The following is a 27,496-nucleotide window of genomic DNA, read 5'->3' on the forward strand; positions in this document are numbered from 1 at the left end:
GAGCTCCTGGCGCACAACGAACGTTGTTAAACAAAACGAGCAGAACTACCTCGAAATTATAAGATGATTAGCTGCAGAAACACAGGCCAGCGTTTACGCGATATTGATATTGCAACATTCGGTGCCGCCTGAGCAGAGCGTCTGTGCTTCTAGTTTTAGCAAGGTCACAACCGTAAATGCTTGAAAACCGAACACGGTTGCGTCGACCATGTAATTTTCAGCTGCCATCTCTCATAGCATCTGGTCAGTTTTTACTGTGTGCATTGTTGCGTGGGAACTACCCGCCTTGGCGACTAGCTGCTATGGCGTTGCGCTGCTGAGCACAAGGTCGCGGGATTGAATCCCGGCAGCGGCGGCCGCATTTCGATGGGGGCGAAATGCAAGAACGTCCGTGTACCGTACATTTGGTGCACGTTAAAGAACCCCGGGTGGTCGGAATTAATCCGCAGTCCCCCACTACGGCGTGCCTCATAAGATCGTGGTTTTGGCACGTATTACCACAGAACTTAATTAAAGTTTTATATAAGCGTGGGAACCACGCTCCGAATCAGCTGGCACCTGCAGAGCGCTTTCTCAAATGGGCTGAAAATAGAAGTTTCATAGACCAGAGATAAGAAACTCAAGGCAACAAAAGAAAAAAAAAAGGAAGGAATAAACATTACAGAGAGCGATGTTTTGGTGCGCTCAAGGGATCCCAGCCATACGACGTGGATCCACAGCTTCGTTCAATTTGCAGCATGAAGGCTGCCGGTGGAAAGGACCTTGAGTTAACGACGCCTGGCAGCATACCACTGAAAAGCCCTATAGCGTTCGTTGTTGCAATTCAAGTGAACACCGCTGTTAAACTAATTTCCGTCATTCTAGACAACAATCTTGAATCCTTTTGCCTCGAACTACGTTGAATGTAGATGCAAACGTTAAATTAGTGGCGTACAGTCCTTGGGTGACGAGATATAACTCGATGCCCTGGAGCAAGCGATAACGACACCGCCTCATTTAATTACAAAACGAATTATTTATCAACAAAAGCTTCGGAAAATTAATGTTTTAAGTGCAGTATAATTAGCTCTGGCACGGCGCTGGAGGGTAATCAAGTGTAATTTTCAAAAACCCATTGGCGTAAACAGCCACATACGAAGTTGCCACTTGTTCATTTGGAGGAAAGTCTATGCAGTCATGACGTTTTCGGCGCCACTTCTAGGGTTCAGAAAGTCGCTTGATGGCCTTCACAGGCGCCAGCACTTATATTGCAAGCCAAATATGCAACGTATTGTGAGCTACCTTGGCTTCCATGCCTTAGTTAATCTTACACGCTGCCTTTGAGAGGAGACCTAAATTTCGAACAAAAACAAAATGCACAGCTTTAAACAGAAGTTGAAGCAATTGCAAGGAAAGAAAGTGGCACGGATGACTAAAGTGAACATGCGAACTTTAAAGGTACGCTTCCGCTCAATATATTGTGCCATTTTTATGATAAGGATTCGGAGCTTCGTATCCACTGATGCCTTCGCGAAGCCCACTGAGGTGGTTCAGTGGCTAGTTCTTCAGCTGTGCACGAGATCACGAGCTCGATTGCCTTCCGCGAGGACCAAAATCCAATAGAGGTCGAATGCAAGCACGCTCGTAGATAAAACGCACGTAAAAGAGCGTCAAGTGCTCGCAATAAACCCGGGGCCCTCCACTACTGTGTGCGCAGCTTTGGACGTAAAACTCAAGCAACGCTCATTATTCTGTCTTTAAGTCATTACACAATGATAACCATCGTGATGAACATTGCACCGGCACCACATGAAGAACTATAAATCGTAATTTTGTACGCCATACAGTGCCGCTCCTTGTGTCAAGAAAGAATATGTTAGAGTTGTCTCGGTGGCCTCCCTGTGGCCCCTTTTTTATTATTATTACTATTATTATTGCAAGGGCGACTACTCTTTTACGCGTTCCTTTATTCCACTTTGATCGGCTTGCTGCGAGTTTCATTTATCATTTTGTTTTGCTACTACCATTTGATTCTTGGCGTAACCAGGCAGTGGGTTTATGTCATTTCTGAGATCGTCATTATTAGCAGCGTCAGCACCACCTTCACGACAATGCGAGGTGACGTTATCAAGCTACCGTTGTAGAGTTCCCCGCCTAAATTTTTACCTTCATAGATCTGATGTATCTATAACTAAACTCTGATGTTTTTGTAACGAATCAGAAACGATTGACCAGTTCTTTGTTTTGCCGCCGCTTCACCTCCCTCCGCAGAATGTCTCGCATTTCTGACTGGTAATCTGAGTTTAGCACTTACAACACCAAACATATTAAACCTTTGGTGCCTGTCAATTAAGCACAAGCCAAATCTATTATTACTGACCTGCATAAGTTGTTGAAGTGTAGTTGATAAAGTACACCACGGTCGGTACCCTACTATAGGGTACCGACCGTGGTGTACTTTATTCTTTTTTCTATTTTTTAAATGAGTCCTCTGAAAAATTTGTTTCAGGTGTCTAATCTTTCATTTTTGATTGCTTGCTTTTTACCTTTTTGTATTTTGTTGGGTCCACTTTTCCTTAACTCCAGTCTGGACGATCTCCCTCGTGGGTATGAGCCATGTTGTGAATCAAAAAGAGCAACCTCCTCCTTGTTGGTCACCTTCGATCTCATCGGCCTTTCAGCATTCTTCATAATTCAGCAGCACCTAGCTCAAGTTCTACCGACAAGGAGGCACGCCCGCGCCCCGCGCACAGCTGGATGCCGCGTCGTCATGCTGTCATTTCTCTCAGCTAGCAAATAGACGTCACTGGCATCAGAAAAATGAGAAACGCCATTTTCATCTGATACCTCTTTTCTCTCACTTATTTGCAGTGGCAACAGCCATGGTCGCAGTGTCGTGCACCTACCACCATGAACGTCACCCTCACTTTAGAAGGTAAGCCACATTCAGTCAGTTGGAGCTTTCTCTAAACATACTACATACTACTACATACATACATACAACGAAAGGACGACCGCAATATTTTGCTTATCAGACACTGGCATGCCAGTAGGGTCAGATGTGCGTGGTGACTCGCCCTGAAATAGGTACATGTACACATTGGTAAGTATACAATTTTTTACAATTCAAAAAATTGAATTGTATTGTAAAAAATTGTATACTTACCAATGTGTACCTGTACCTATTTCAGGGCGAGTCACCACGCACATCTGACCCTACTGGCATGCCAGTGTCTGATAAGCAAAATATTGCGGTCGTCCTTTCGTTGTGCATATATACCGTCGCTTTCGAGGAAATCCTGCCAATGTTAGGAAGCCGCGTTTTTATCGTAACCGGACGGAGGGATTCTCTTCTGCTGTTTACGAAGCACTTTCCTTGAAGTTTTGTTCGTACGTGTCCTGATGCACGTATTCACCTTATGTGCATCTTGCGCAGTCGGTCTTTGTCGGCAATATTAAGAGCACAGGCACACCGAGTCCAGCAGCACCTTATTTGCTTGCAATCTATCAGACCACCTATCAGTTGCCCTCATTCACGCTACCGTTAGCTGAACATTTTAAATCTACATCACAGTGGCCGTTAATCTCAGTATAATATTTTTTCCCCGTTATTGCATCCTAAAACATATGACAACTTGTAACTTCTTTGACTATGCTATGTAAGAGGTTTCTCTTTATTTTCAGCCTCCTCGTCGATGCCTGAAACGAATGCCTTCGAAACAGTAGTTAGCAATAAATGACGTACGTAAAAAGCTGGTAAAAGTGAAATATAAGACTACTAAAGTACGCACAAAGATGCGGCTTAATTTAAAAGAATTTTTCTTCTTTAAGAGAACCTCCACGTGCACGACTACATTTTTCTAATCTTTTTTGCGCCTGTGGTCCCACATCTGCTACGGAAGATACCTCGATCCGCTTTCTCAGCAATATTCGCATTTTGCGCTTAAGTTGATTCGTCCCTGTTGAAGCTTCTACCGTCAAGACGAATTTAACGGTTCATTCTTTCGGAGCGAATTCGGGGCTTGGAGAAAAATGTTCAAGAAGCCGCCACCCTAATTTGTCCATTATCTATCGGGTTAATCAAATCGCGAGGGGCCAGAAACTTTCCTGGGGTGACTGCGTTTTTAGACAGCAGGCTTTGAGGCATCGAGAAAGTTAAAGGATAGACGTATGAATGGATGAAGAATAAATATAGTAATGCGGAAAATGTTTCATGGGTTATTTTCGCAGCTTTTTCTGGTTTACTCAATAAATCAACCGCATGGAAAATGACACCCGTAACATTGCCAAGTTCTGTGCACATGAAATAATAATTTCATACATTAATACCTGTATATCGCCAGAAAGGTTTAACACGTTCAATTTTAGTGATTTAGCAAGAAAATGTCTGCAACACCCATAACATTTAACCGCAACCGTGCGGATGTATATATCCAAACTGTTGGAATTATTAGGATACCTGCCAAGCCGACATTAATCGCGCATTGACTGGATTCGATTATACATGTGAAACATGCTTCCAGAAGAAATGAATAATATATAAAAAAAATACAGGCACAACATTCGTTGAAAAGGTAATCGGTGATTATCGCACAATTTCTGATGCCCGCAGCAGCGAACACTTTGCCGCCGAAAAATAAGCTGTTTATAACGGTGGAACGGGAATTACCCATCTTTAGTGAAACATTTTCTACTATAGAGGATGACTTAATGTATGGCTGACGTTGTTTATTATGATTTCGGTTTCACCACCGAATTAAACCAGCTGAGATAGCCGCTGGCTCCGGATCAAAATATTTTGCTGGCTTTAAAGCACGCATCTGTGTAGAAGATTACAAGTCGCTGCGCTCAGGGCTCTACATTGCTTCCGGACATAATTAACGCACGACGAGAACAAAACCACAAAGAGAAATACGCAAACATGACAGAAGCGCCTGTGTCTGTTTTTTCTTTCTTTGTACTTGTCTTTGCGCTGCGTTAATTAGTCTGTAAGCAAACAGACACCATTTCTTTCTTCCAGAATATTACAGGAGTTAGAGTTGTCCGCATGTCGTCGAAAAGATGAATTGATAAGGGAGACGAAAAGGGGTCAGGCCTTATCTTAATGGAAGTACACTGGCGTAATGAGTTATATCAAGAATAAAGAAAAACAAATCTGTTGTCAACAAAGCAATAAAAAAAAAACTGTCCTGGCAGTTATTCACTCTTCCTCTGTTTTATAGCAGCTCCACATCGTGCGCTGGTTAAAAAATTTTTAGACTTAAACAAGTCACCACCAAGGACAAAAAAAAAAAAAAAAAAAAAGCTGTGGTCTCTCCTAAATTGTCATGCACCTCACGTTGCCACGTACATAGATACATGGTACAAATATAGACACACAAGAATGCTGATTTACGATGGCTGGCTGCCAGGTGCTCGGTTTTTCAGTAGTGAAATCTGATCTGCAGATCAGATTTTAAGAAATTTATTGTTTTCTTATTTCTTTCAGATCCCATACAGAGCATCACCACTTCCTAGGCAATTTTCTACTTAATGGTAAGGAACAATCTGTGCTTTGCACAAGCAAAAGCGGCACCCGTACTTATTTTATATTTGGTGCCTGAAAGCCTTATCTCGACACGCTTCTAAGCGAGCCATCCCAATAGGTTGAATGCTTGAAAAAACTGCGTATCACTGAGTGAATTCCATCCTTCTATTACCATTTAGAGCCTCATACAGTTGTAGTATGCAGGCAAACTAACTGTGTGCATAAAGAGGCCATCTAAGTGATTTTTTTTTTTGATCTTTGCGTTCATTCGCCGTTCTGTCAACACAAATGAAGGGGAACTCAATAGAAAACGCGAATAAAGTTTGCAAGCACATGTGCACTGCTGCATGCACTGTAAGGCTGTTTGCGTAAGCAGGAATCTGCGAGGAACCAGACGTTTCTTAGAAAAAAAAAGAAAAAAAAGGAAAGAAGTAACAGTGCACATTGCGTCTCCAAACGGTTCGCATGTCAAGGCCTTGCACCAGTCAAGATGCAAGATGTCGCTGCCTGTGTTCTTTTCCATAATCCTTGCACACGACATGCTCCCTTACGGCAAGGATGCACCAACCACGGCAACCGTGTGGCTTTCAAAACAACGGGTTTTCCGTAGACATTCCACTCGCGAGGGAACTATTTGCTTCCAGGCTTCCTTTCATCCGGCCTTGCATTACTAGCTGTAGCAGTGTTCTTCTTTCTGGGGTTTTACGTGCCAAAACCAGTTCATGTAGCAATGTTCTGATTGTGTATAGCATTGGTACAGTTGCTACGCTCGAATCGTGCAGATTTCTGATTTGTGTATAATTTTTATTAACTTGAGGAAAGCGCTTGTACCCGCGCATAGTTTAGGGCACCTTCACTTGTCTGAACAGAACCATTCTAGCTATTTCATGCACGGCAGTTCATTTTTATGAGAAAAACCATGTGACTGAAAAAGATGGCTGGTGAAACAGAAAGAAGGCTGTGGAGCTAAAAAGAGAAATTCTCTTTAAAATTACGATTTCAGGTGGTCAGCGCATGAAACCATCATGCAAAAATGCACCTCCCTGAACTGCCCGTGGAACTTTGCAAAACAGTTTTCGTGGTTCCTCGGACGGAGAGTATCACTATGTAACACTATGCAGCTGCTTGTCTTGGTGATTGTGTTTTTTCAGCATATCCTTCACACACCACCTTGACATTCAAATGGCAGGTGCGTGAGTGTTGAAATAATGGCAATAGCGTTGGAATTGGCGCATATTAATGACAACGGAGGAAAACTACCGTGAAGAAAAACGTTATCAAATGGTAGCTATCTGTCGTAACCACCGTGCTTGAAAAGCGAAAGAGCGAAATAAAGCGCGCTCGCTCCGTCATACGGAGAGACGAAGCTGCCCCGGCAGGCGGACTGAGGACAGGCGTTCGATTGCATAGGCATGCGCATTGATGTGCGACGTAAGTGTGAATAAGTTGTGCGCTGTAGATGGGCAAAGGACGCTCGCATGGCCTTCAGAAAGAACTTCTAATCAACGTTCGCTCGTAGGGGAGATGTGATACACCAAATAACTTACGTGGTAGCTTTATTTAAAGCATGCTCGGACTCATTCAGTGAACGTGAACACGTAATGCCTAATTTAGAGCACTGCACGGGCTCGGGCTTACCCGAAAGCCCCGGCCTGGCCCGTGGGCCGGGCCGGGCCGGGCCGGGCCGGGTAGAGGAGTTTTTTCACGGGCTCGGGCCGGGCTCGAGCACGGCGTGTGCTTTTTGACCCGGGCCCGGGCCGGGCTCGAGTTTTTTGACGTGGGCCCGGGCCGGGTTCGGGCTTTCTGCGAGTTATTCTCGGGCTTCTCAACTCTGAAAAACATGTATTTTTCGCTCTCGGGCCGGGTTCGGGCCGGTTTCGAGTCGGGCTCGGGCCGGGCTCGGGCTTAAGGTAAAGGGGTGGCGGGCCGGGCCGGGCGGGTAACGTAGATTATTTCCGGGCCCGGGCCGGGCTCGGGTCTCGCCATAAAAGTTTTGATCGGGCTCGGGCGGGCCGCCCAATGTAAAAACGGGCCCGGGCCGGGCCCGGGCCGCAAAAATCGGCCCGTGCAGTGCTCTAGCCTAATTCCCGATTCATCGCGAACAATTTTACTTCGATAGCGTGCCAAAGAAATATGCGTAACTTCACTTGAGCGTGTCAGCTTTGCTCACGAGTGTATAGAGGGAAACCTGTTAAAAATAAATCGAGCTTTACTATGTAGTAGTCATGTTACCATATCGTGCAATGCCACCCAGATGGCGGCGTGCCATCTCGACGAGAGGGTCACGGTATTATTTGTCGGATATTGGTTTTTACATTCCCATAGCATGTGGGGAAGCGATGCTACCTCAGTCTTACAGATCTTGCAAATGTTACTAGGGTAGGTGTCTGGGTAGATCCTGTGGTAACGTGTTAGTGAGGGGTATGTGTTTGTCTGTAACAGGCGAAGGGTGGTTGCCTGTGCTCTGTTTAGCTTGTGATGAGGGATGGGGAAGGTTCTTCTGTTGAGATAGAATGATTTCGTGAGGTCGTTGTAGCTGGTGAGGCGATCGCGTTCCGCTGGTGCACCTGCGCTGTCTCCGGCACGGTTGACAAGGCCTCGTGCTACCGAGTGAGCGACCTCGTTGAGGTTGGTGAGGTGCGGATGTGCGTCGCCAGCGTGCGCTGGGAACCAGACGAGAGTGATTTGCTTTTCAAGTGAGTGAGGGGCTTGGTTTAGGATGCGTAGCGCTTGTTTTGAAATACGACCTTTCATGTAATTGCTGATTGCCGTGCTGGAATCGCTCACGATGGTATGGCAGTCCGGATCAAGGGTGGCCAGGGCGTTGGCCACTTCCTCGGCCGTCTCGGCGTTTTGGGTTACGATGCTGGCGGCATGTTTGAGCGAGCCGCTTACTGTGGTAACCGCGGCCAAGCGGTGCGCGTCTTGATATTCAGCTGCGTCGACGAAGGTGACGCCCGTGGTGTCGCCATAGGCTTTAATGAGGGAGGCAGCCCTTGCCTTCCGACGTTCTTTATTGTAGTCCGGATGCATGTTTTTGGGAATAGGGTCGGCATGTAGCCAAATCTGTACGTCGCGTGGAATTGGGTATTTGTCTCCATGTTGACGGTGGTAGGTGATGCCGAGTTTAGTTAGAATGTGCCGGCCCGTTTCTGTGTGGGCGAGACGCTCCAGATGAGACCAACGCTGTGCTTCGATTAATTCGTCTAGGGTGTCTCAAAAAAATAAAAATATGCGCACCTCTGAAGAGGCCGATCTCTAATTAAGGTATCTGCGGCCCACGGAGAGCATGCCGTCTGCTTATCGCTGCGTGCGGTTGAGATTGCCTTACCACGAATTCACCACTTTGTCTTTTGAGCGCATGAAACCTGACATGAAGTCACTCGTGTCGGAGTGAAAGCGCGCTAGTGAAATCGCAGCAGCATACAGAGATGGTCGCTGTATGCGTCTTAGTGCGACAGCAGTTACAGCTCAAAACTGGAGTTGTGGTATCCGTCATTCCGTTACTCTGACGGCCGCAGGTCGTCGCCATTATCGTGCCACCGTCGTGTGGCTATCACCTCGGCTTCACCTTTAGCATATAGCGAACTCAAAACTTTTCCGACCATCATAGCCGCTGGGATTCAAAATTATGCTACAGCAATGTGCAGTGGGGTGCGCTAACCATTGCGTTCGCCACTTAGTAATTTGTAATATGACCTCCCACGCAGCCTCTGAAAGTGGCGGCGTCTGTGCACGTATTTCTAATGTCGCAAAAATAAATACTGCAGTGGAAGAGGACGACGTTGTGTGCATCGCAAAAAAATAAAGCAGTTGTTCTTTGAGAAGACGGCACTGTCCGCTGTAAGAACCTGCTGCTGTCTCAGTAAATGACTTTAGCGCCAGAGAGGATTCGCTGAATCCTCCTGTTTTTGTCGTGAAGTTATTTTCTTGGCACCGTTGCTTTAGGCTTTCGTGCGTTGTTTATATGCAGGACGTTTTCCCGCCTTCGCTGTGTTCGGCACGCACTTTGAAAGAACCTAAATAACTAAATTCTGGGGCGAAACCATTATCTCATTATGAGGCACGCTGTTGTGGGATACTCTGACAACCTGGGGTTCTTAAACGTGCACCCAGTGCATGGTACGGTACACGGGCGTTCTTCCATTTCGCCCCCATCGAAATTCAGCCGCTGCTGCCGGGATTTCATCAATACTAAAACATTTGCTGGTGTGACCAACTTAATTAGTTGAATAGTGGCGTGCTGCTTGTTGCAACCGTTATATAAAAGGAGCTTTTTTTTCCATTTAACCTTTGCACAGAGCAAAATGATGCGAAGTGCAGACTAGCGTACTTAGGTGTTTCAAAAACAAATTTAAAAAAAAGGGGGTTGGGGAGAGGGGTTAGGGATATTCGGATTGTGCGTTAGTGTGTTCTTGTCAGGGGCTGTCGAGGATACAAGTTTTGACAACGCTCAAGAAATTTAAGACAACGCCTGTCCGCTTGGGCTGCATGGCTCTTCTTTTAGCAGGTATTTTTATTTATCCTGTTTTGAAAATATTTGTTGCGCTCTTCGATGTAATACGTGGAATACCGGCTATAAAATAGGATAACTACTATATTCATTTTTCACTGTGACTTGTTTGGGACTGTAAGTGTCGTAAGTTGACGACACCTGTGATTCGCTATGTCCAGGCACGGGCGGCAAAGACAGCCACATCAGCTTGGACTCGCGACCGTCATCAGAATTGCTGCCATATAGCGAGTCTTACAATGACCAAGTGCAGCCCACACCGTCGGGGCGCGGCACCAGGCGACACCAAAGGCATCGGCATCGGAGACGGCCGCATGGTCACAGGGTGCCAGACATCATTTATAGCTTCGGCAGCCAGTCGGCGGCCAAGCTCCTTTACAGAGGAAAAGGGTACCGCGTCGGGCCCTACACAGGCTATGTGGACGTGTGGACGATACCGCGCCAACCTCAACCGCAGTCCCTGCCTCCGCATCGACTGACAACGTCCCCGTCGCCAACGCCTTCCCCGCCACATCATCAGCGGCAGCATGAGCACTTCCCAGAGGGAACCGCCTTCGCTAGAGGTACAGCACCACACGGTTTTACCTCGCCGGTGAACCATGAAAATCAAAGCATGCTATATGCGCATGTTATATAACATGCTCTACATATATATTGTACGTATAGTACGTTTTATGTATATGTCACATTTACAAGAATGAGTGTATAGCATCATAGCATCTGAAAAACACTAAATCTACATGAGTCAAGGAGCAGCCGCCGCCGAATTCGTGCACCGACGTCTTCTTTATAGTCGCAAAATGCAAGGGAGCGTAAAAATTATCCGCGTATTCATCAGTTACTTCTGCCGGACGAACTCTTTAGTACCTTCCCACACGTCTCTCCAGTTACGGCCATACAAGCTGTGCCGTTTCAATTGCAGCTGCTCCGAGAAGCGTGATGGCTATCCCACTTCTGTCTTGCACAAATGAAGCGCAAATGTGCTGCAATTAGTTTTTCTCGTCTTACGCCGGGCAGGTCCAGACATTGTGCAAATTATGTAGATTCTTTTTCGTCAAGAAATGTGCTTGAAATTATACCGACCTTCAATGAAGCGCGCACGAGTTTTAGCCATGAAGTATCGTATGTGTTTCTGGGGTTTGCCATCCTAAAGCAAAACTCTGGCTAAGATATTCGCATTAATCGCGGTAATCATGGGCTCCCGGTTGATTTTGACCAGTTAATGTGCACCCGATGCTCCTCACAGAAGTGTTTTCACATTCCACCCCATAAAAATGTGGCCTTGGCGTGCAGGAATTGAACCCTCCGCCTCGTGCTCAACCATGAAAGATCAAGATGCCTTTTCCAATCTTGCGCACCCACTCGGGGTTCAGTGTAGTATAAGCTGTCTGAAATCTCGAAACGACAAATAAAAATCTGCGTTTTTTTATTTTTCTCTCCGTTTGATTCGTGCGTTCGCACGTCTCTTCTAAGTGCAGTTACGTGGGAACCCGTAATAGCCAGTCATCTTAACCGTCCTGTTTAGTGCACTGTCAAACCTATAGTATGCATGCCAAGCAGCTTGTGACCGGAAATTACTGGGGGAAGTGAAGGGAAATCACTGGGAATCTACAGGATTCCCGGTGCTTTGAAAAGCAACCCTCACCCAGAAACTTGAAAGCTTCGGAGCTTCGCATACACCACATAGGCACCGCAATTCGGTTCGCAGATATGCCAAATCCACCGGGTCCCCAAGACGCGTACTAACTATGGCAAAGAAAAATTAAATTATCAAGTAACTGCGGCTATTAATAAAATGTCGACAAATGTTGATTTTGATGTTTCATTCAAAGTGTTTAAAAAGGAAACAAAGAAATATCTTACCGATTCTGGTCTTTGTTTTGTATAACACCATTTTTACTGTTGTATGTTTAAATAACTGCATCATGTGACACTTGAAAGAGCAGGTGATTTGCATTTATATATTTTCAGTTATGTGTTTGTATTCTGATGTCAGACTGTACAGGGGAGCCGAGGCCTTCGTCAGGCATTCCAGCCTTTAGCCACGGCTCCCTCCTTTGTACGAAAGGGAAATAAACTTCACATGTAGAATGTGCACATATATGCCCGCAGCTTAGAAGTTTGCCTTTGAGAAAACTTAAGGCAAATTTGTACGTTTTGCGCACACAGTGCTGATCGCGCCAGAACCGAGCAACGCCGTGTCGCCCGCCGAGCCACGGACGTGCCTTCGCTGCCCCAAGGACCGCACGGTGTGGGTGGGGCCGGGCTTCTCATGCGCCGAGGTGCCCAAGCCTCGGTTGCGCCCTTGCTCCAGGTGGGTCGGGCGCGGGCCGGGGCGCAGCAGCTCCTCTCTCTAGGCTTATGTCTCTTCCAGGAGAAGTACACATGCTGGCCATCGGGGGGCCGCAGCCGGGCTCACTCGTCATGGAGGGTGTCTACCAGATGAGCTTTACGTTCCAGGCGCCAGGCATTCCGCCCCAGAGCTGTCACTACAAGCTCAGGGTCAAAGGTAAGCGCCCGCCATTCGCGTGTTCCGTGTCTTCTTTAGTTGAGTCCTTGCAGCTGAAGATTTCTTTCAATCGGCCATCTGCTAAGTTGCCGCCGTAGATTTGAATGTCACGGGGCGCACAACACGCACCATATAACATTAGTGAATACGTGCGATGGGTGACTTCCTTCTGCGTAGCTACCTGAGTGACCACACACTCAGGTGGCTACTCTCGGTAGATCGCCTCTTATTGTAGCTTGTGTAATGAGCGACGGGCCGTTAACACACACTTGTTGGCAGTCCGCGCGCACGGCACCCCATTTGGCACGAGCTACGCTCTTTGGGAAGCCAACAGACTGTACGCGTCGTAGCCTTGGCGCATGAACGGAGAATGCGAAGCGCGGATTTGTGCTTTGGAACAGGCATCGCGTAGGAGCTCTGGTGACTTCATTCGCATCACGCGAGTAAGCTAGCTGCGCTCCGTTGCTCGCACGTAAAGCTGGCACGAGTAATCGCACGTGGCCAGGAAAAGGATGTGTCGGGAATCCTTGGCAGCTATCTCGTTTGCACAATGGTCCATGTGTTTGCACCTGGAAGCACTGCAATTTTTACTTAGGCAGCTTACACCTATGAGGTTACAAGAATTTTTTTACCAGTGGCACTTCTGAACGTTGTTCCGTTTCAACGGGAATAATGCAAGTGCACTAGTGGCTGGCGTATATACCTTGAAATCTACACACACATGTAGGCGGCAACCTATAAGGTGGCAGCGACCGTGATGCACTGCGTCATTGTAATAAAGTTTACTCGATCATATTTTTCGTTGTATGTGGCAAAAAATATGACTGAATTACCTTGGCTGACATTTGCATATTATGTCTATAGAATGCTCTTTTAGTGAGCTTGTACGTGCGCTGCGGATTTTCTGCCTCACTAAGCCTCGTACGTTAGTGTCTCCAGCGGTCCACAGATGGCTGTATAGGAAAAAAGTCTGTGAAAGATTAGGTGAACAAAAAGCAAAACTTTAACAAAGGGAGCAAGAAGTGGTCGGACGCGCCGGTCGTATGAATGCGGCTGTAGCTGACAGCGATGTCACGTTATTATTAACATACTAGCACTCGCATTTTAAATAATCGCTTATTGGTTACTTGATTGCAAGGTAATGTTCTCAATACATAACCCCTCAATTTCAGTAAATTTGCTTATCCTTTTTCCGTTTCGTTAAGTGGCATGAAAGTACATCTCCGACGCCTGTAAATTAAGCGTGGAAGCTCATGACGAGCAAAAAGACAATGTTGCTTGCGACGTCTTATGTCTTTGCGAATGTCTATCATATATATCAAAATATTCACTAGCTCATCTAGTTGTTGAAACGCCTTTTTTCTTGTAATACTGCACTTTCCAACTGTCGCAAGATGGCAGTGATCCCGTTCCCAGGGCAAAGCGGGCCGCATCGGCAATCGTCTCTGAACGTCAAGGCGCTTTTAACTGTGCTTTTCAATTCGTGTTTGCAGTGCGTCGCTGTCCAGCGCTACAACGACCCCACAACGGGGGCGCGCGCTGCAGCCGAGGCCGCCACTGGGGCAGCCGGTGTCGCTTCTTCTGCAAACCGGGCTACGCGCTCGAACAGCGGGTGGCAGCTCGCTGCGCCATTCATGACGGCGTCCGAGTTAACTGGACGCCCCACCCAGCGCCCATCTGCAGGGGTGAGGATTACGTCTCTCCGTCAGACGGTCTAGCATGCTATCTATACCTACACGGACGAAAGGGTCTTGCATTCAAAAGGAGCGTCCATTGCTATAGGCTCGGCGTTGCAGTGGATTCCACCTTTGAAAAATTTTAAACCGAATTTGACGCCCTTAATCACCGTCTATAAAGATCGTCATTAAATCAACCAAACTAACACTGCCCGGTTATGATTCAGTTCACGAGGCTTATTGAGTTGTATTTTCACTTATTTCACACATTACGGGTGGTCAGTTGCGCGATTACTTAAAAATGTCGAACACTTTAAGAAAGAAATCAGCTGCACGTAGGTCAAGAATTTTAGCGATCAAAGATTTCGAGACATCAAGTACGGTTGCGCAAGCCAAGGTGAGGACAAGGAAGAAAACGCGACGGGTGCTAACTCGCAACTGTATTCCAGCCCCACAAAGCGCAGCTGTAACCTTACAATGCGCATGTACGCATGAAGAGCGGAAAAACAAAACCTAAAGAAAGGAAGCGATCGATAGCCACCTAAGCTTATACTCGTCCTCCCCTGTATGAAAACAAAAACTTCGCTGTAAAAATGATCATTCGCACTTTTCCAGCCTCCGCGCTGATACCAGTATTTTTTTTTTTTTCGTGTACGGTAAAAATTAACATAGCCGCGGAAACATTAAAGCGCTTACTTAGTTTCGAAGTGTAATAGTATTAAAGAGCGAATAGTGAACTACCAAATATACTTCTGAAGGCTAAATTGGCGTTGGGCCTCGATATTGGTGCGATGTTCTTTGATTAGCTGACGAGGCTGTATAAAACGTCACGCGAGGAAGGAACATAACAATTTATTCTGTTTTGAGTCTTGTAATGTTTCCCCCAACTTTGCAGCGAAGAATGACTCGGCACCGAACGCCGCGACCAACGCCGTCGTACCCTCTACGGTCATGTCGACTCGGCCCGCAACAGAAGCTAGCGTGCCCACGACGCCTTCGAAGAAAGTGTTTCCCGTAAGTCTCGTGTTCTTGTTCACAAACGTTCATTGGCTGAAAGCGTCCCTTTAAGTACAGAGTTGATCCCTCAGTGAAAAATATACTTGGCCATAATTTCATGACAGCGACGCCCCCTTGGCTCTTGCCATGCTGTCGAGAACTACTCTTCGTCCATTGATTGAAATTGGTCAATGACACTGTTTTGACTACGCTGCCCATCTACACTTACTGCTCTTTCTATTTGCTATTGTTGCCTAACAGATTTATCAGGGATATTATTTATCTGGGGTGAAAGGGCCGCTGCAGTAGTCAAGAACTACGTGCTGCCACCCCCCTTCCTGGATAGCCAGACGCTTAACTAGCTACGTTAGGCGCTAGAGAATTGCGCTTGTGTGAGACAGAGCTCATACATGTCACCTGCTAAGCAAGCAAGCAGGATTATGCAGTCACGCGATCTACTCGCGTCACATGTTAGGCGTGGCTGCTGAGCACGAGGTCGCGGGATCGAATCCCGGCCACGGCGGCCGCATTTCGATGGGGGCGAAATGCGAAGACACCCGTGTACTCAGATTTAGGTGCACGTTAAAGAACCCCAGGTGGTCCAAATTTTCGGAGTCCCCCACTACGGCGTGCCTCATAATCAGATCGTGGTTTTGGCACGTAAAACCCCAGAATTTTTTTTTTTCACATGTCAGGCGTGTTGACTGCCCGGATGCACTGCCCCTGCGCAAGGGCGCATGTGCAGTGCATCGAAAGCTTCTCGCGTCAGAATGTTCGATACGTGCCCCGATGACCTCACAATATCGGGCTGTTTCGTTGCCTATAAACCACCTGCCTGCTCAGTTTTGTGCATTTGCTAAAAGGTGATGTTCTCGAGCTGACATCGACATTGCTCGGATCGTAGTGGTTTTTCAGTTTCTATGGAGTGCGGCGCACTATTACACGCTGCCGCCAACGGACGGCACTGTTACATGTTGCCTTGTAGCGACACGGCAGTTAGACGCTGGCTTGTAGTGACAGTGCCGGCATTGAATAGTTTGGAGTGCTTGTTGAGAACGTACTTGCCTCTTAATACACGGTAAAAATTTATACTCGGGAAAATCTGCTCCAGTAAACTACTTCGTGAGCAAGTTCAGTTTTTGAGCTGCCAAACACACATGCTTTGCTGGGTCACTGGGTATGGAACCCGGCTGACGCCGACGAGTATGTGTTAGGCGGTCTGAACATATGTTAACTTGGGTATGTGCCAGGGAGTGGGGATTTGGTATTAATGCGAAAATCATGGTTAGATGGGTTCTAGAAGATTTTTTTAATGCGCAGCATTATTTGCCTAATGGGAGCCAAGGTGAATGAAGCACGGACTTTACGGCGGCGGCGCTGCGCAGTTTGTGCAGTAAGAAGCGCGAGAGGAGCCCATCTGCATACACTTTTCGGCGTTTACATTGCTTCGAAGCTTGCTAATCGCACTAGCGCGACTCGCACACTGCTACTGGCTTGGCGCCTCCTCTCCCTGCTCCACTGGCATGTGCGAGTGAGTCCGCCACAAATAGACTTTCTTGGTTGCGCTAGCTGCACTATGTTGCGCGTAGGCCTCTACTTGCAGATACTACAATGGGCCTTGGAATGTATGAAGTTGTAGAAGAGCGTAAGGAGTGCAAAGACCCTGCACATAATACAGAGGTATTCGATGCGTGGCGAAGAGGCGAGGTAGGAGGCAAAGCGACGGGCCAACGAGATACGCGCGGCTGTGGATCACAAACAAGAGAAGCTGCGCGAGGCCGAAGAACAGCGGCACGGCAAGCGAACGGCCTGCCGCCGAGTTCAAGCGGCGCAGATTGGAGGACCACCTCTTGCAGGATGCGACACCGTCGACGAGCCGTGCCGTCATCCCTAGATTTATTTGGGAAGGCGGAGCTGCGGCTTCGTAGACCAACCCAGTCGAGAGTGCATTCGTGTTATTCTCGCGATATGCGCGACACGATGATGGCAAATAATGCCCAACTTTTGTGGTTCGATGCATAAAACGACGTTTTGTTAAGAAAGTAACTGGAACGCCAATGCATTTCACCGCAAAGTTCGGGAATTTTCTCGAAACTGGTGTCATTCTGACAATTCGTTCCAAGTGGATCCACCTTGCGAATACCACGGCTAAAATTTGTAAATTGCAATATGGGTCATAAGGTAATTAGTTAAAAGCTTAATTAGTGAATTTTTTAATTAGTCGACTGTTCATTTCAATTTTTTGTGGAATTATTGTCCGCCTCTTCGAGTAGACCAGCTCGAACGCCAGTTACCCATAGATGGGTGTTTCTTTCCATCAGGAAGAAACGATACCTACTCAACAAGAATGACACCCAACTTCCGATCGAGTGTGATATTTGCCCAGGTATCGCTATACTCCCCGTTGTTCTCTGTGCTTCGCCCAATAGCGGACGCAACAAAAGCGCTTAAGTATGATCCATGAATAATGCACGTGTGCTGAGCTGAAATCGGCTTGGCAAACTCAGAAAATTATTGTGACGATCTGTTCGCGTGGTTTGAAAAAGTATCCACGCCTGCCGAGGGCTGATGGATACCGTGTGTCCTGGGTAATTCTGCCTCGTGTCGTGTCACGAATACACGCCACGAGTGTCGTTACCAGGGTCGCTGTTTTGTAACTTTCGTAGGCGTTTCAGGGCGCTCTAGCAAAAGGTTGCCTGACGCGTGTGCAACTGCCTGCTCGCCTTCGGCGTCTCACGGTGTTGAAAATGTAAAAATAGCACGCGCCTTTGAGTCTTGACATAAAGTGCACTCTTCTGACTTCCAGTCAATATATTTGCGGAGGAAGTGGGATGTCTTTACGTTTCTTTCACACAGCCTTTCTTTTAGACTCGTCTCCGCTCATGTTAGTCACAGGAACTTGGAAAGCTTCGCTTTCCCTCTGTTTTCAGTGCGATCGTTCACGTCTCAAACAACAGCATGCAGGCTCGTGTGAAGACGCGACCACCGAAGCTCTTTTCTTATGTCTGTTGCGGAGAGAGCAGCTAAAAAAAAAAAAAAAAAAAAAAAGCAGATCGCATAAAAAGGACCAAGCAGCGCAGAGCAGTGCCTTCATGGGGTGTGTCACGTTACATTTTGCACACTTTGGGAAAGAGAGTTTAATGGTATCGAGTGATGGTTAGCCTATAGCCTCATGGCCTGGTTCACTGAGGTGTGAACAATGAACGCATATAATGGAACGATTAATCCAACTGGGCGTGTACTGCGTGCCTGCCTTCATGTGGTTTGAAAAAGGATCCACGCCTGCCGAGGGCTTATGGATACCGTGCGTCCTGGGTAATTCTGCCTCGTGTGGTGTCTCTGTGGGTCTTTCCGGAAAACGTTTGCACAGTCATGACGACGTCGTTTACGTGCTCTCTCGGCTGCAGGCCACCGGCTCCCCGCAGCCGCCGAAGCGCTGGAAGCAGCTGGCTTGTCGCTGGCCCAAAGCGCCGTTGCACGGATGGGTGTCGTGCGATCGCGGCGCGACGCGCAAGGCCCGGGTCGTGGCCCGGGAGGGCACCCGCTGTCGCCAGGGGTGCCGGTGGGCGCCGCTGAGCGTCGTGACGCACTTCGCCTGCGTTGCGGGTGCGTGGCAAGGAAGGAAAGCCCTGGGCTGCACGGGACCCCCGGAGACTTCAACAGAACTGGCGCCCACGGAGCAGCCCCCGACAACAGGTTGGGGTTCGGCTAATTACCCTCGTTCGGCCCGCCTTTGGCAGAGGCTAAAGATAGACGAGGTTTCGTGTTTTCCTCTTCCGCGCACCGTTTCGCTATTTCTTCTTCAAGGGCCTAAAGTGGCAACGACACACAAGTGCCGTGCTTGTCCTGTGGTTCAATTGGCGTCGTTTCTTGCAACTTTTGTTGTATATTCTAATAAGATGGTGGTGAGAGGAAGGCAACCGAAAGGTGAAACGGGCTCATGTGTCGCTCTGAACGATGTAGGCCTCTGCCGTACAAAGTGACCAAATTGCATGATGAAATATGGCACAAAAAATAAACGAAATTGATTCATGAAATTAGCTATCTGTTCTTGTTAGTTGTATTACTATTGGCGCCGGAAGACGGCGCGCTCCTAATAGTTTGGTCACCGGCGATCAAACGAAACACCGCACGGGCAGGCTACTGGACAGTTCTGTGGCTTCAAAACAAGGAAAGTTGGTAAATGCAATATTAGTGGCCCTGGGCAAACTGCAAACAAAGAACGCTATACATACACATGACGTATCTTCAGAAAACGTACTAATTCACAAGTAGGTCCGGCCGTCGCAATGGAATCCAACGATCTGGTATTCTGCGTGAAAGAATCAATCAAATGTGTTCTTGTTGTACACTATAAATCAGCAGCCGATGTCGTCTCAATGCAGCGATCACACGAATTCACAACGAGTGGATGCATTCGGTCGCCTGATATTTCGCTTCGAGCGGTACCGCCTGTGTGTTGTCTCGTTTTTTTCGTTACTTGAATCAGGTTTTTCTCGCAAGATCACCAGTCAAGGGTAATGTACTTCGGTCTGCTCACGTGGATTACACGAAGAGGAGGACATTACTTTACTGACAAAGTGAAATGACATGTAGCTAATTAAAATGCACTAAAAAAACGTCATAAATTATTCGCTGATTGAAAGTATGGATTTGAAACCGAGACATAGTGAATCCATATTTGCCTAGCAGAAATACTGAGACTGCAGCATCATGCACTTTCAAGATATTCGTCCTCAAAATGTGCTAAATTGTGCATTTGTGTTCTAATTTTAATTCCAAACCCTTCTTAAGCTCATGTGACACTTTTAACAGGAACGCCAATATATTTCGTACCACATTGTGGTGACGCAAATATCAGTATTGATGCTAATCATAGGATTTCCGCTAACAGGCATGACTTCTCAATTTCAAAATTTCAACATCGAACCAAGTGAAAAATTAAAGGTAATTAATGGATCTTTTCAAATATACCTACCTGTACATTGCGATTTTCCTTGTAAAGAACGTCTGCCAATTCCGATAACGTCTCTAACAGGCCGTAAGTGCTTTAAAATCGATGTTTATAAAAATATCTTCATTAGAACTAAAAAATATATATAATATAAATAAATCGTTATACTACAAACCTGATTTTCGGCTTGGTATACGACTTCATGTCGGAAAAACGAGGAGAGAGGGACAATAAAGAGCGGACAGGACAAGGCGGTGTTCTCTCACCCGTTCTCTTGTCTGGTTGTCCGCGGCGTAGTCTTGCGTTTTTTTTTTTTTTTTTTTTCGTCTGGAACATGGTATGCCTGTACCTAATGCGCGTACTTGCACTGTGCGTAGGCTTTAGCTTACAGCATATGAACATATTGCTCGACAAAAGCAAATATTTTTCTGCGATCGCTCTCGCAGATTTTCGAAAATACTTTCGCTGTGTAGCTAAAGACTTCATGGCCCACACGGACATCCGATAGCCCTTCGCAACAATTCAATATTTTCTTTCGGAATTCTCTTTGTTGGTTTATTATTTAGCATAGGTTAGCTGCGAACTATAGCATCATTGAGCCTTCCCTAGCGTTGCTCGTTCTCAGCTCGCACCCAGTTTCGAAGCATCCGACGCGGCAGCTATGCACACGCGATTCTCTCACGCCACGTCACGCCAACTGCAGCGCCAGTCTTTCCAGTACAGGAGCGTACTGGAAAGACTGGCGTCTAATAAGTTTCACACGTCGCATCAACTAAATTTTTGAAGACGCAAAAACAAAACGTTTGCAAAAACTTAATCAAAAAGATGCATGCGTGCACCAACGCTTGCAGGCATTTTGTCCTTTTTTTTTTTTTGGCTAAGCTAAATGGTGTGTTTACGATGTCTTTCTTTCTCATGTTCTTTTTTTTTTCAATAGTACCTGCAATAGACCTCCTAGAGCCACTCCGGGCAACGTATAACCTAGAGGAACGCCAGAACAACCTACTCATATCTGTATCACATCATTCTTGCTTGAATCGCACCGCACCAGCTTTCCTACAGTACAGTATACCTCCCTGAAAATGCCAGATGTATGATAGAGGTGTCTGGACTTTCAGGCAAGGCAGCTGTCACTGGTCGAATGATCTCGCCTTAGAGCGAGCTGGGGAGCAGTTTTATTCACGGATCTCCTGTTTCTCCATTCTCTCCAGTCCAGACACGTGGAAACGCGCAGTGCCAGACAGGCATGCGACGCCAATCTGGCTTCCCCAGACTGTCTAGCGCGGTCTGCAGCTAACGTTTGCGGTTACGCGCCGGCTGAAAGCGAGGCCATGCAGTTAAATCTGCGTGGGGCGATTCGAATACCCGATACTCTTGAAAATACAGCCTAGCTGTAGACGACGCGTTCACTCTAAACTGTACCTGCGCCGCACGGCCGTCAGTCTCAGCTTTCAGTGCAAGCATCGTGGAAGCGCTGCGGGGCCAAAGGAGCAATGGTATAGTAGCGTAAACAGTGAACTAGAACAGATGCAAAGAAAAAGTAAATGATGAGAGTTCGCAGGCATGACCAGACGCTGGCATGTATATCCAGTCAACAATTCTCACCTTGTGCGAACACAGCAAGGCTAAGTGCGGGGCGAGTTGATGCATGGTCAACTAAGATGAAAACCATGCATCAACTCGATGCATGGTTTTCATCTTAAGCGAATGAAAGCAACGTTGGTTTGCATATTAGGCGATGAAAACAAACGAGAAAAAAAAACGAAACAGGAAGAGGCCGTGAATCCTACACAACGTCGTCCTGTGTAATCCTTGTTTCTTGTGTATGCGCTTCCTTCATAGGTTTCCATCTTAATTCTGCAACACAGCACTGTAGAGGTTAGAATGTTCGCAATAGTTTCCCTCACACTAGATATGCGGCTGTACTCTCTGTCACTTGCCATCATCCACGTTCGAATGACAGCAACAAAAATGATGCAGCGCTAAGGTAGCTAAACAGCGAGAGTGGTAATGTTGCAACAAAAGTGAATATAAAGGAATTATTTGTCTTGTGGGACGAACTAACGTACACTAACCTGAACTAACCGCGCTCGCTTTGATTGCGGGTGAGCAATACCCCTGCGAAATAGTTGTGTGCTGCAGTACGCCCTTTTTCGCTCATGACTGAAAAAAAAAAATGAAACATAAAAATCGAGTTCGGTCAAATAGAAACAAGGCGCCGGTCCATCCTGCCCATCACGCATGTGCATAGACACGCCGGACACACTGGTGAATGATAGGCAATGCAACAATAACTAAGCGGCGAGCGCGTTCCTAATTCGGCGTCTTTCCAGAGGAGCGAGCCCCCCAGGGATGCGCGCCTCCGGCGACGGCCCTCGGCGGCCGCTGGAGCTGCCCGGCCAGTGGACCGCTAGTGGCGCCGGGCGCCGAGTGCGCGTTCGCCTGCGACCAGGATTACCAGCCGGTTGCCGAGAGCCCCGCGCTGCTCGCCATGCGCTGCCTCGGGGACCGCTGGAACCACACGGCGGCGCCTGTCTGTAAGAGTAAGACCGTTAGCCGTCCATTACGTGTTCTGTACACACCTCTTCAAACATGTCGATCGCCCGGCCCGCAGACATGCACGCATGTAGGCGCACACACGTGGCGCGCTTCTCTACCGAGCACAGGAGCGCGATGTATGTAAACGCCAATGTACACCGCATCGGTCTTATTCCGAATGCGACGCGCGTGGTACGCCGGTGAAGTAGGTTGCCTCTCGTTGTACCATGCCTCTTTCGTTTTACTTCAGCTGTGCCCTAACAGCATCTGCGGTTGAACAACTCCGCATACGAGCAAGAAAGCGAGATCGAAATGCGAGTGTATATACTATCGGAGGCTTTCGACTGCAGCCGTGCATAAAGCATGCCAAAATAAACTGTGCCTACGTGACAAGGCGATATCCGCGCATGATTTGCGGGCTGTTTTCTCTTCTCTCATTTTTGTTTCCTCTTTGGCGTAGGCAGCGGGGATGCTGTTTGGCCATTCGATTCACGAGTAATATTCGGGTGACCCACTTCTGCGTTTGCACCGTTTGGGTAGCAACTCGGGCCTGGCGCCTAGTGGCGCGCTGACTTCGCTAAGTAGCTGTAAGCCGTATTCCTCTGTGGAAGAAACATTGTTGCCAACAAACCTTTTCAAAACCGAATGGAGCACGTCGACTAACAACTGTTTTTCGAATAAGAATAGGACAGAGTATCAAGAAAATAACTATATATCTGGTAAGTGAACGTTGAAAACACAGCTAACGGCTACGGAATGTGGCATCATCTAGCAAAAATGGTCCAGTTCTGTAAACATCAATCCTAGCTTTTGTTAGGCTCGAACATGATTCAAGCATGGAATGTGTCTCGACAGCGACAAGTCGCTGATAACTTGTCGTCGAAGTGCGATAAAACTGAATAAAAGCCGGCTCGCCGTTCTTTTTGTTTTTCCAAACGCGACCGCTAGCGCTACCTTTACCGCGAATTGGATGACAAGCCAACGGTCCTCGCTACGGAAGGGGCTTTATTCCGCTAGCCCATGGCCGGGCTAGACGCGCGCGCATCCACTCTAACCCGGCCGTTATTAGCTACAGTCGAGCTGCGCCCCGGCCGTTGTTAGCCACAGTGGAGCTACGCAACGACCGAAAAATGCCAGTTGCCCGTATAGTGTCCTGTGCATGAGCACTGCCAACTATTCCTTTAAGCGATCAATTTCTCTAATCCCGCTTTACTAACACTGGGTATGCATGGTTAAAGCCACGCGCCACCGGCCGCAACGTTGGTCGGCAATATGTTCACGGAATAGCTTTGGGCACACTTGCCAAGTCGTCTTTGGAGAAGTGCAACACCTGCAGGAATGGAGAAAAAAATTTACTTTGTCTGCTTCTTGATCAGGAACAGTCAGCATGTATATGAAGAATTTAGAGAATAAAGAACGCTATTTTGTGTGTTATCGAAGTGAAACTCAGGGCCTTTTCCTTTTGCAAGTGCAACTCACGAGAAATACGTATTAGCTGCGCGAACTCGTCGGAAGTTAGCCAAGCCTCCCATCTCGTGGTGGCGTTTGATGAATCGTTACAGAAAGTTGTACAAAAGAGCAAATTTTAGTTCGCTTTTAGACGGATACAGAGGAGAGCGTGAAAACGCAATACCTGACGTTATGCTTTCTTGTGCGCGCGCGAGCTGAAGAATTGGTGTCCACGTTTAAACGTGGCACAGATGGACTTTTTCGCTCGAAGGTCATACAGGTATCCATATATGAACCAAACGTAAACATGAAATTTCTCCTTGAGATCAGAAAACAACTGTGTGAATCCAATGACGGCTCTCGATTTCTCGATGTTAGAAGCTGTGGCTTTCATGCTGTGAACGGCGCGTTCAACACCGCGTACGCGTAAACAGGGTGGCAACTCACGAAACTTCTGCTGGTTATGTCAGTTTGTTTAAATGCGTAATAGAAATTGTTGGCTCACGCTGAGATAGGGGTCTCCCTTATACAAACCAAAATAAACTATCTAAAGCAGTGAAACACAAGCCTGGGGCCTTGTGCGTGAGCTGAGAATGTCAGGATGGTTGCGGTTGACTTTCCAGTCTCCAATTTTATTCGTAAGCTCTGGAAAATTATTTTATGTTCACGGTTATAAGGCATAGGCACTGTTTTCAACAAAACGGTCGACGCTTCGTACGTGTGCCTTGGCGCCCCACCATTGTCGGCATTTTTTTTTTTTTTTTTTCGTTGAGCGCCGCTGTCTTGGTACTGCTAATAATTTTGACCTGGCTCACCGGTGCTACGTATTTTTCTGGCATAAAAGCTCCTGAATAAGAACTCAATTGAGTGAAACCGTAAACTAGGCCCTGTCTTCCTTACGCGCCCGGAGTCGCCAAGGCAGATGCAGTTTTATTGCGATAGCATTTATATGGACACTCCAAGCGCTTTTCTGCCGTCCCCGTGAGGTTCCCTATAAAGTCTAACGGCGATAAAATCGTCGCCGCGCGCCATATACGCTGTGTGTGCGAGTGAAAGCGTACGAGGGTGAGCGGGCAATCACGGCTCAATGTAGCGCAAGCGACGGGGGCGGGGCGGTGACGGTGACGGAGAGGAAGGGGGAGGGCGAGGAGGGTGCGTTATGCCCGTCGGCTGCTGCTTGCTCATAGCGCGGCCGCACGGGCGCCGTATCTTGAAAGTGATCTGTGACTGTGGGCGAAGTGCGCGCCCGCTCGGGCCTCATCTTCGAAGCGATCTGCGATGGGGACAAAGTGCATGCGCCGAGTGTCGGTAGCTTCGTATGCGCTCTGCTGTCGACGTTTAGTTCGCGTTGAAGCGAGACGAGAGACAGCGCGAAGGTCAATTTGCCCGCTGCTGCTGGCGCGCTTTCTCCCTCCAGCGTTTCGACGAGCTTCCGCGGTCATCGAGTGAGATGTGTTCATGTTTACCAGTACGCGCGTGACACCGTGCTTGTTTATTTAGTTAGTGAGCGAATATTTACAAATTTAAACGGCCGATAAAACTACTATCCTTGCTTCGTATAGCTCTCTACTAATTTGCTATCGCAATCGATGCTTGGCCTTTCGGGTGAAACTGCGACTTTTTTTATTAACGCGGGAAGATTAACGGCACTGAGGTGTTTTAGGTGTAGGCTCTTCTCTATGTGGCTGAAGATGGCGATGCTGAGAGCCAGCATACCACGTTCCACCGATGGCGAGCATCTTGATATCGCTTATGTTTGTGGAATTGGAACGGAAGGACCAGCCATCACGCTTCACAGGCGCGACGGAACGTCATGAACGCACGTCATGCACGGCAGCGAGGTGTTTGCGATGTGACATGTGCAAAGACGCACGCACTTGGTACACCTTTATTTAGCCAGAACCGTGGAGCCGCCACGGTGTCGGGGAAGTGCGTACCCCGGAGGCCCGGGTTTGATGCCCACTCAGACCGAAATATACGAAACTTTCCTTTCAAAGCCATTAGTTTACTTTGTTTACAGGAACCTCCCTGAGGAAGTTGACGGCAATCCGCGCATTTTTCGCGTGTTTTTACGTGCCGTCGGCCATTTTTGGTACCATATTTCGGTCACGCCGGCTACGACGGATTTTCGCGTAATGGGGCATATAGTGCTTTCGCATTAAAAACTTCCGCGTTTAGTCTCCGTAGTTCAACAAGTTAACTGTCAGATTTGCATAAACTGCGGTTGGTCTGCGTAAATAGATTTTATAGCTATGTTTGATGAGAAACAATCTCACTTGTGCCAGAGCTCAAGACCCATAACCAATGAGGCTAGTAGTAGCTGATAAAAACGTCTTGCATTCTAAAATATTTTGTTTTGTATGCAGCTACATTTTATTATTCCTATACAAATTCAAACTGAAATAGTTTTACAGTCTTACTAACATGTACATTTTTGCTAACGTTTCCCTTCTATTTTCTTCTTTAATTCAACGGTACTTACTATTGGATTTGGAGACACAATTTTGACATTCACGCACTTCTACTATGTCATTTTTATTCATTAGCATGCCTACTAGAGTGACAGCATCAGACGTCATTGTGTCAGGCCATCTTGAGATAAAACGGAAGTTCTGTGTTAATCGGAAACATTTTCAAAAGCCCTCTGGAAAACCTGTAAAACTCAGGGAAATTGGAAACGTAAACTTGGTAGCCACCCTGATGCATAAAGTAAGTGCAACTCTTTTGAGGTGCGTTTGACACTTGATACCGCAGTATCAGCAACAACAAAAAAATTAATTATGGCAGTCTTGCAACGCGGAATTTCGTCAATACATTACAATGATTTATTACGTAGACTTCGTCTGTATACAATTTCATTTCTGGCTCCATGCCTATAGACTTCGGGAAAAAATTCGCGAGTTCTGTGGTCGGGACTTTTGCTCGAGACACGCACTCTCACCCACACCCCCGCACGGCACTGCACCGCACAGTAAGTTTTGTATGATATGGCAAGATGTTTTCAAATAGGCTCATCAGCCGTGGTGGCTTAGTGGCTAAAAGCATTGTGCTGCTCAACACGGCGTCACAGGTTCGATCCCACGCTCGGCGGCCGCATTTCGGTAGGGGCAAAATGCAAAAACGCTAGTGTGCTTAGATTAAGGTGCACACTAAGGAACCTCAGGGGATCAAAATAATCCGGCGGTGTGCTTCGTAATCATATCGTGATTTTGGCACGTAAAACCCAGAGTTGAATTTCTTGCACCGCACCACCCACAACGAACAGCTTATGAGAACAGACGTTTGTGCTAGTTTGTCTGATACTGAAGCCGTAGCGCGACGAGGACATAGGAAAACTGGCAGGGACAGAATGTAT

The 27,496-nt window shown here is 47.3% G+C and overlaps 1 protein-coding gene across 2 annotated transcripts in view; it reads left to right on the plus strand.

Moving 5' to 3' along the window:
- The window catches only part of LOC119456831 (sushi, von Willebrand factor type A, EGF and pentraxin domain-containing protein 1-like), a 169,359-nt gene that overhangs the window by 57,247 nt on the left and 84,616 nt on the right, over positions 1 to 27,496 (plus strand). The window contains exons 2-10 of one of the 2 annotated variants that reach the window (XM_037718653.2): positions 2,851 to 2,914; positions 5,468 to 5,514; positions 10,181 to 10,582; positions 12,189 to 12,333; positions 12,377 to 12,528; positions 14,022 to 14,213; positions 15,100 to 15,218; positions 18,608 to 18,896; positions 22,488 to 22,697. In XM_037718653.2, coding sequence (XP_037574581.1) covers positions 2,851 to 2,914; positions 5,468 to 5,514; positions 10,181 to 10,582; positions 12,189 to 12,333; positions 12,377 to 12,528; positions 14,022 to 14,213; positions 15,100 to 15,218; positions 18,608 to 18,896; positions 22,488 to 22,697 — 1,620 coding nt within the window. The remainder of the gene's footprint in view (positions 1 to 2,850; positions 2,915 to 5,467; positions 5,515 to 10,180; positions 10,583 to 12,188; positions 12,334 to 12,376; positions 12,529 to 14,021; positions 14,214 to 15,099; positions 15,219 to 18,607; positions 18,897 to 22,487; positions 22,698 to 27,496) is intronic. The other variant, XM_037718660.2, reaches the window with a different exon arrangement.

This window comes from Dermacentor silvarum, chromosome 1, assembly GCF_013339745.2.
Source record: "Dermacentor silvarum isolate Dsil-2018 chromosome 1, BIME_Dsil_1.4, whole genome shotgun sequence".
Lineage (NCBI taxonomy): Eukaryota > Metazoa > Arthropoda > Arachnida > Ixodida > Ixodidae > Dermacentor > Dermacentor silvarum.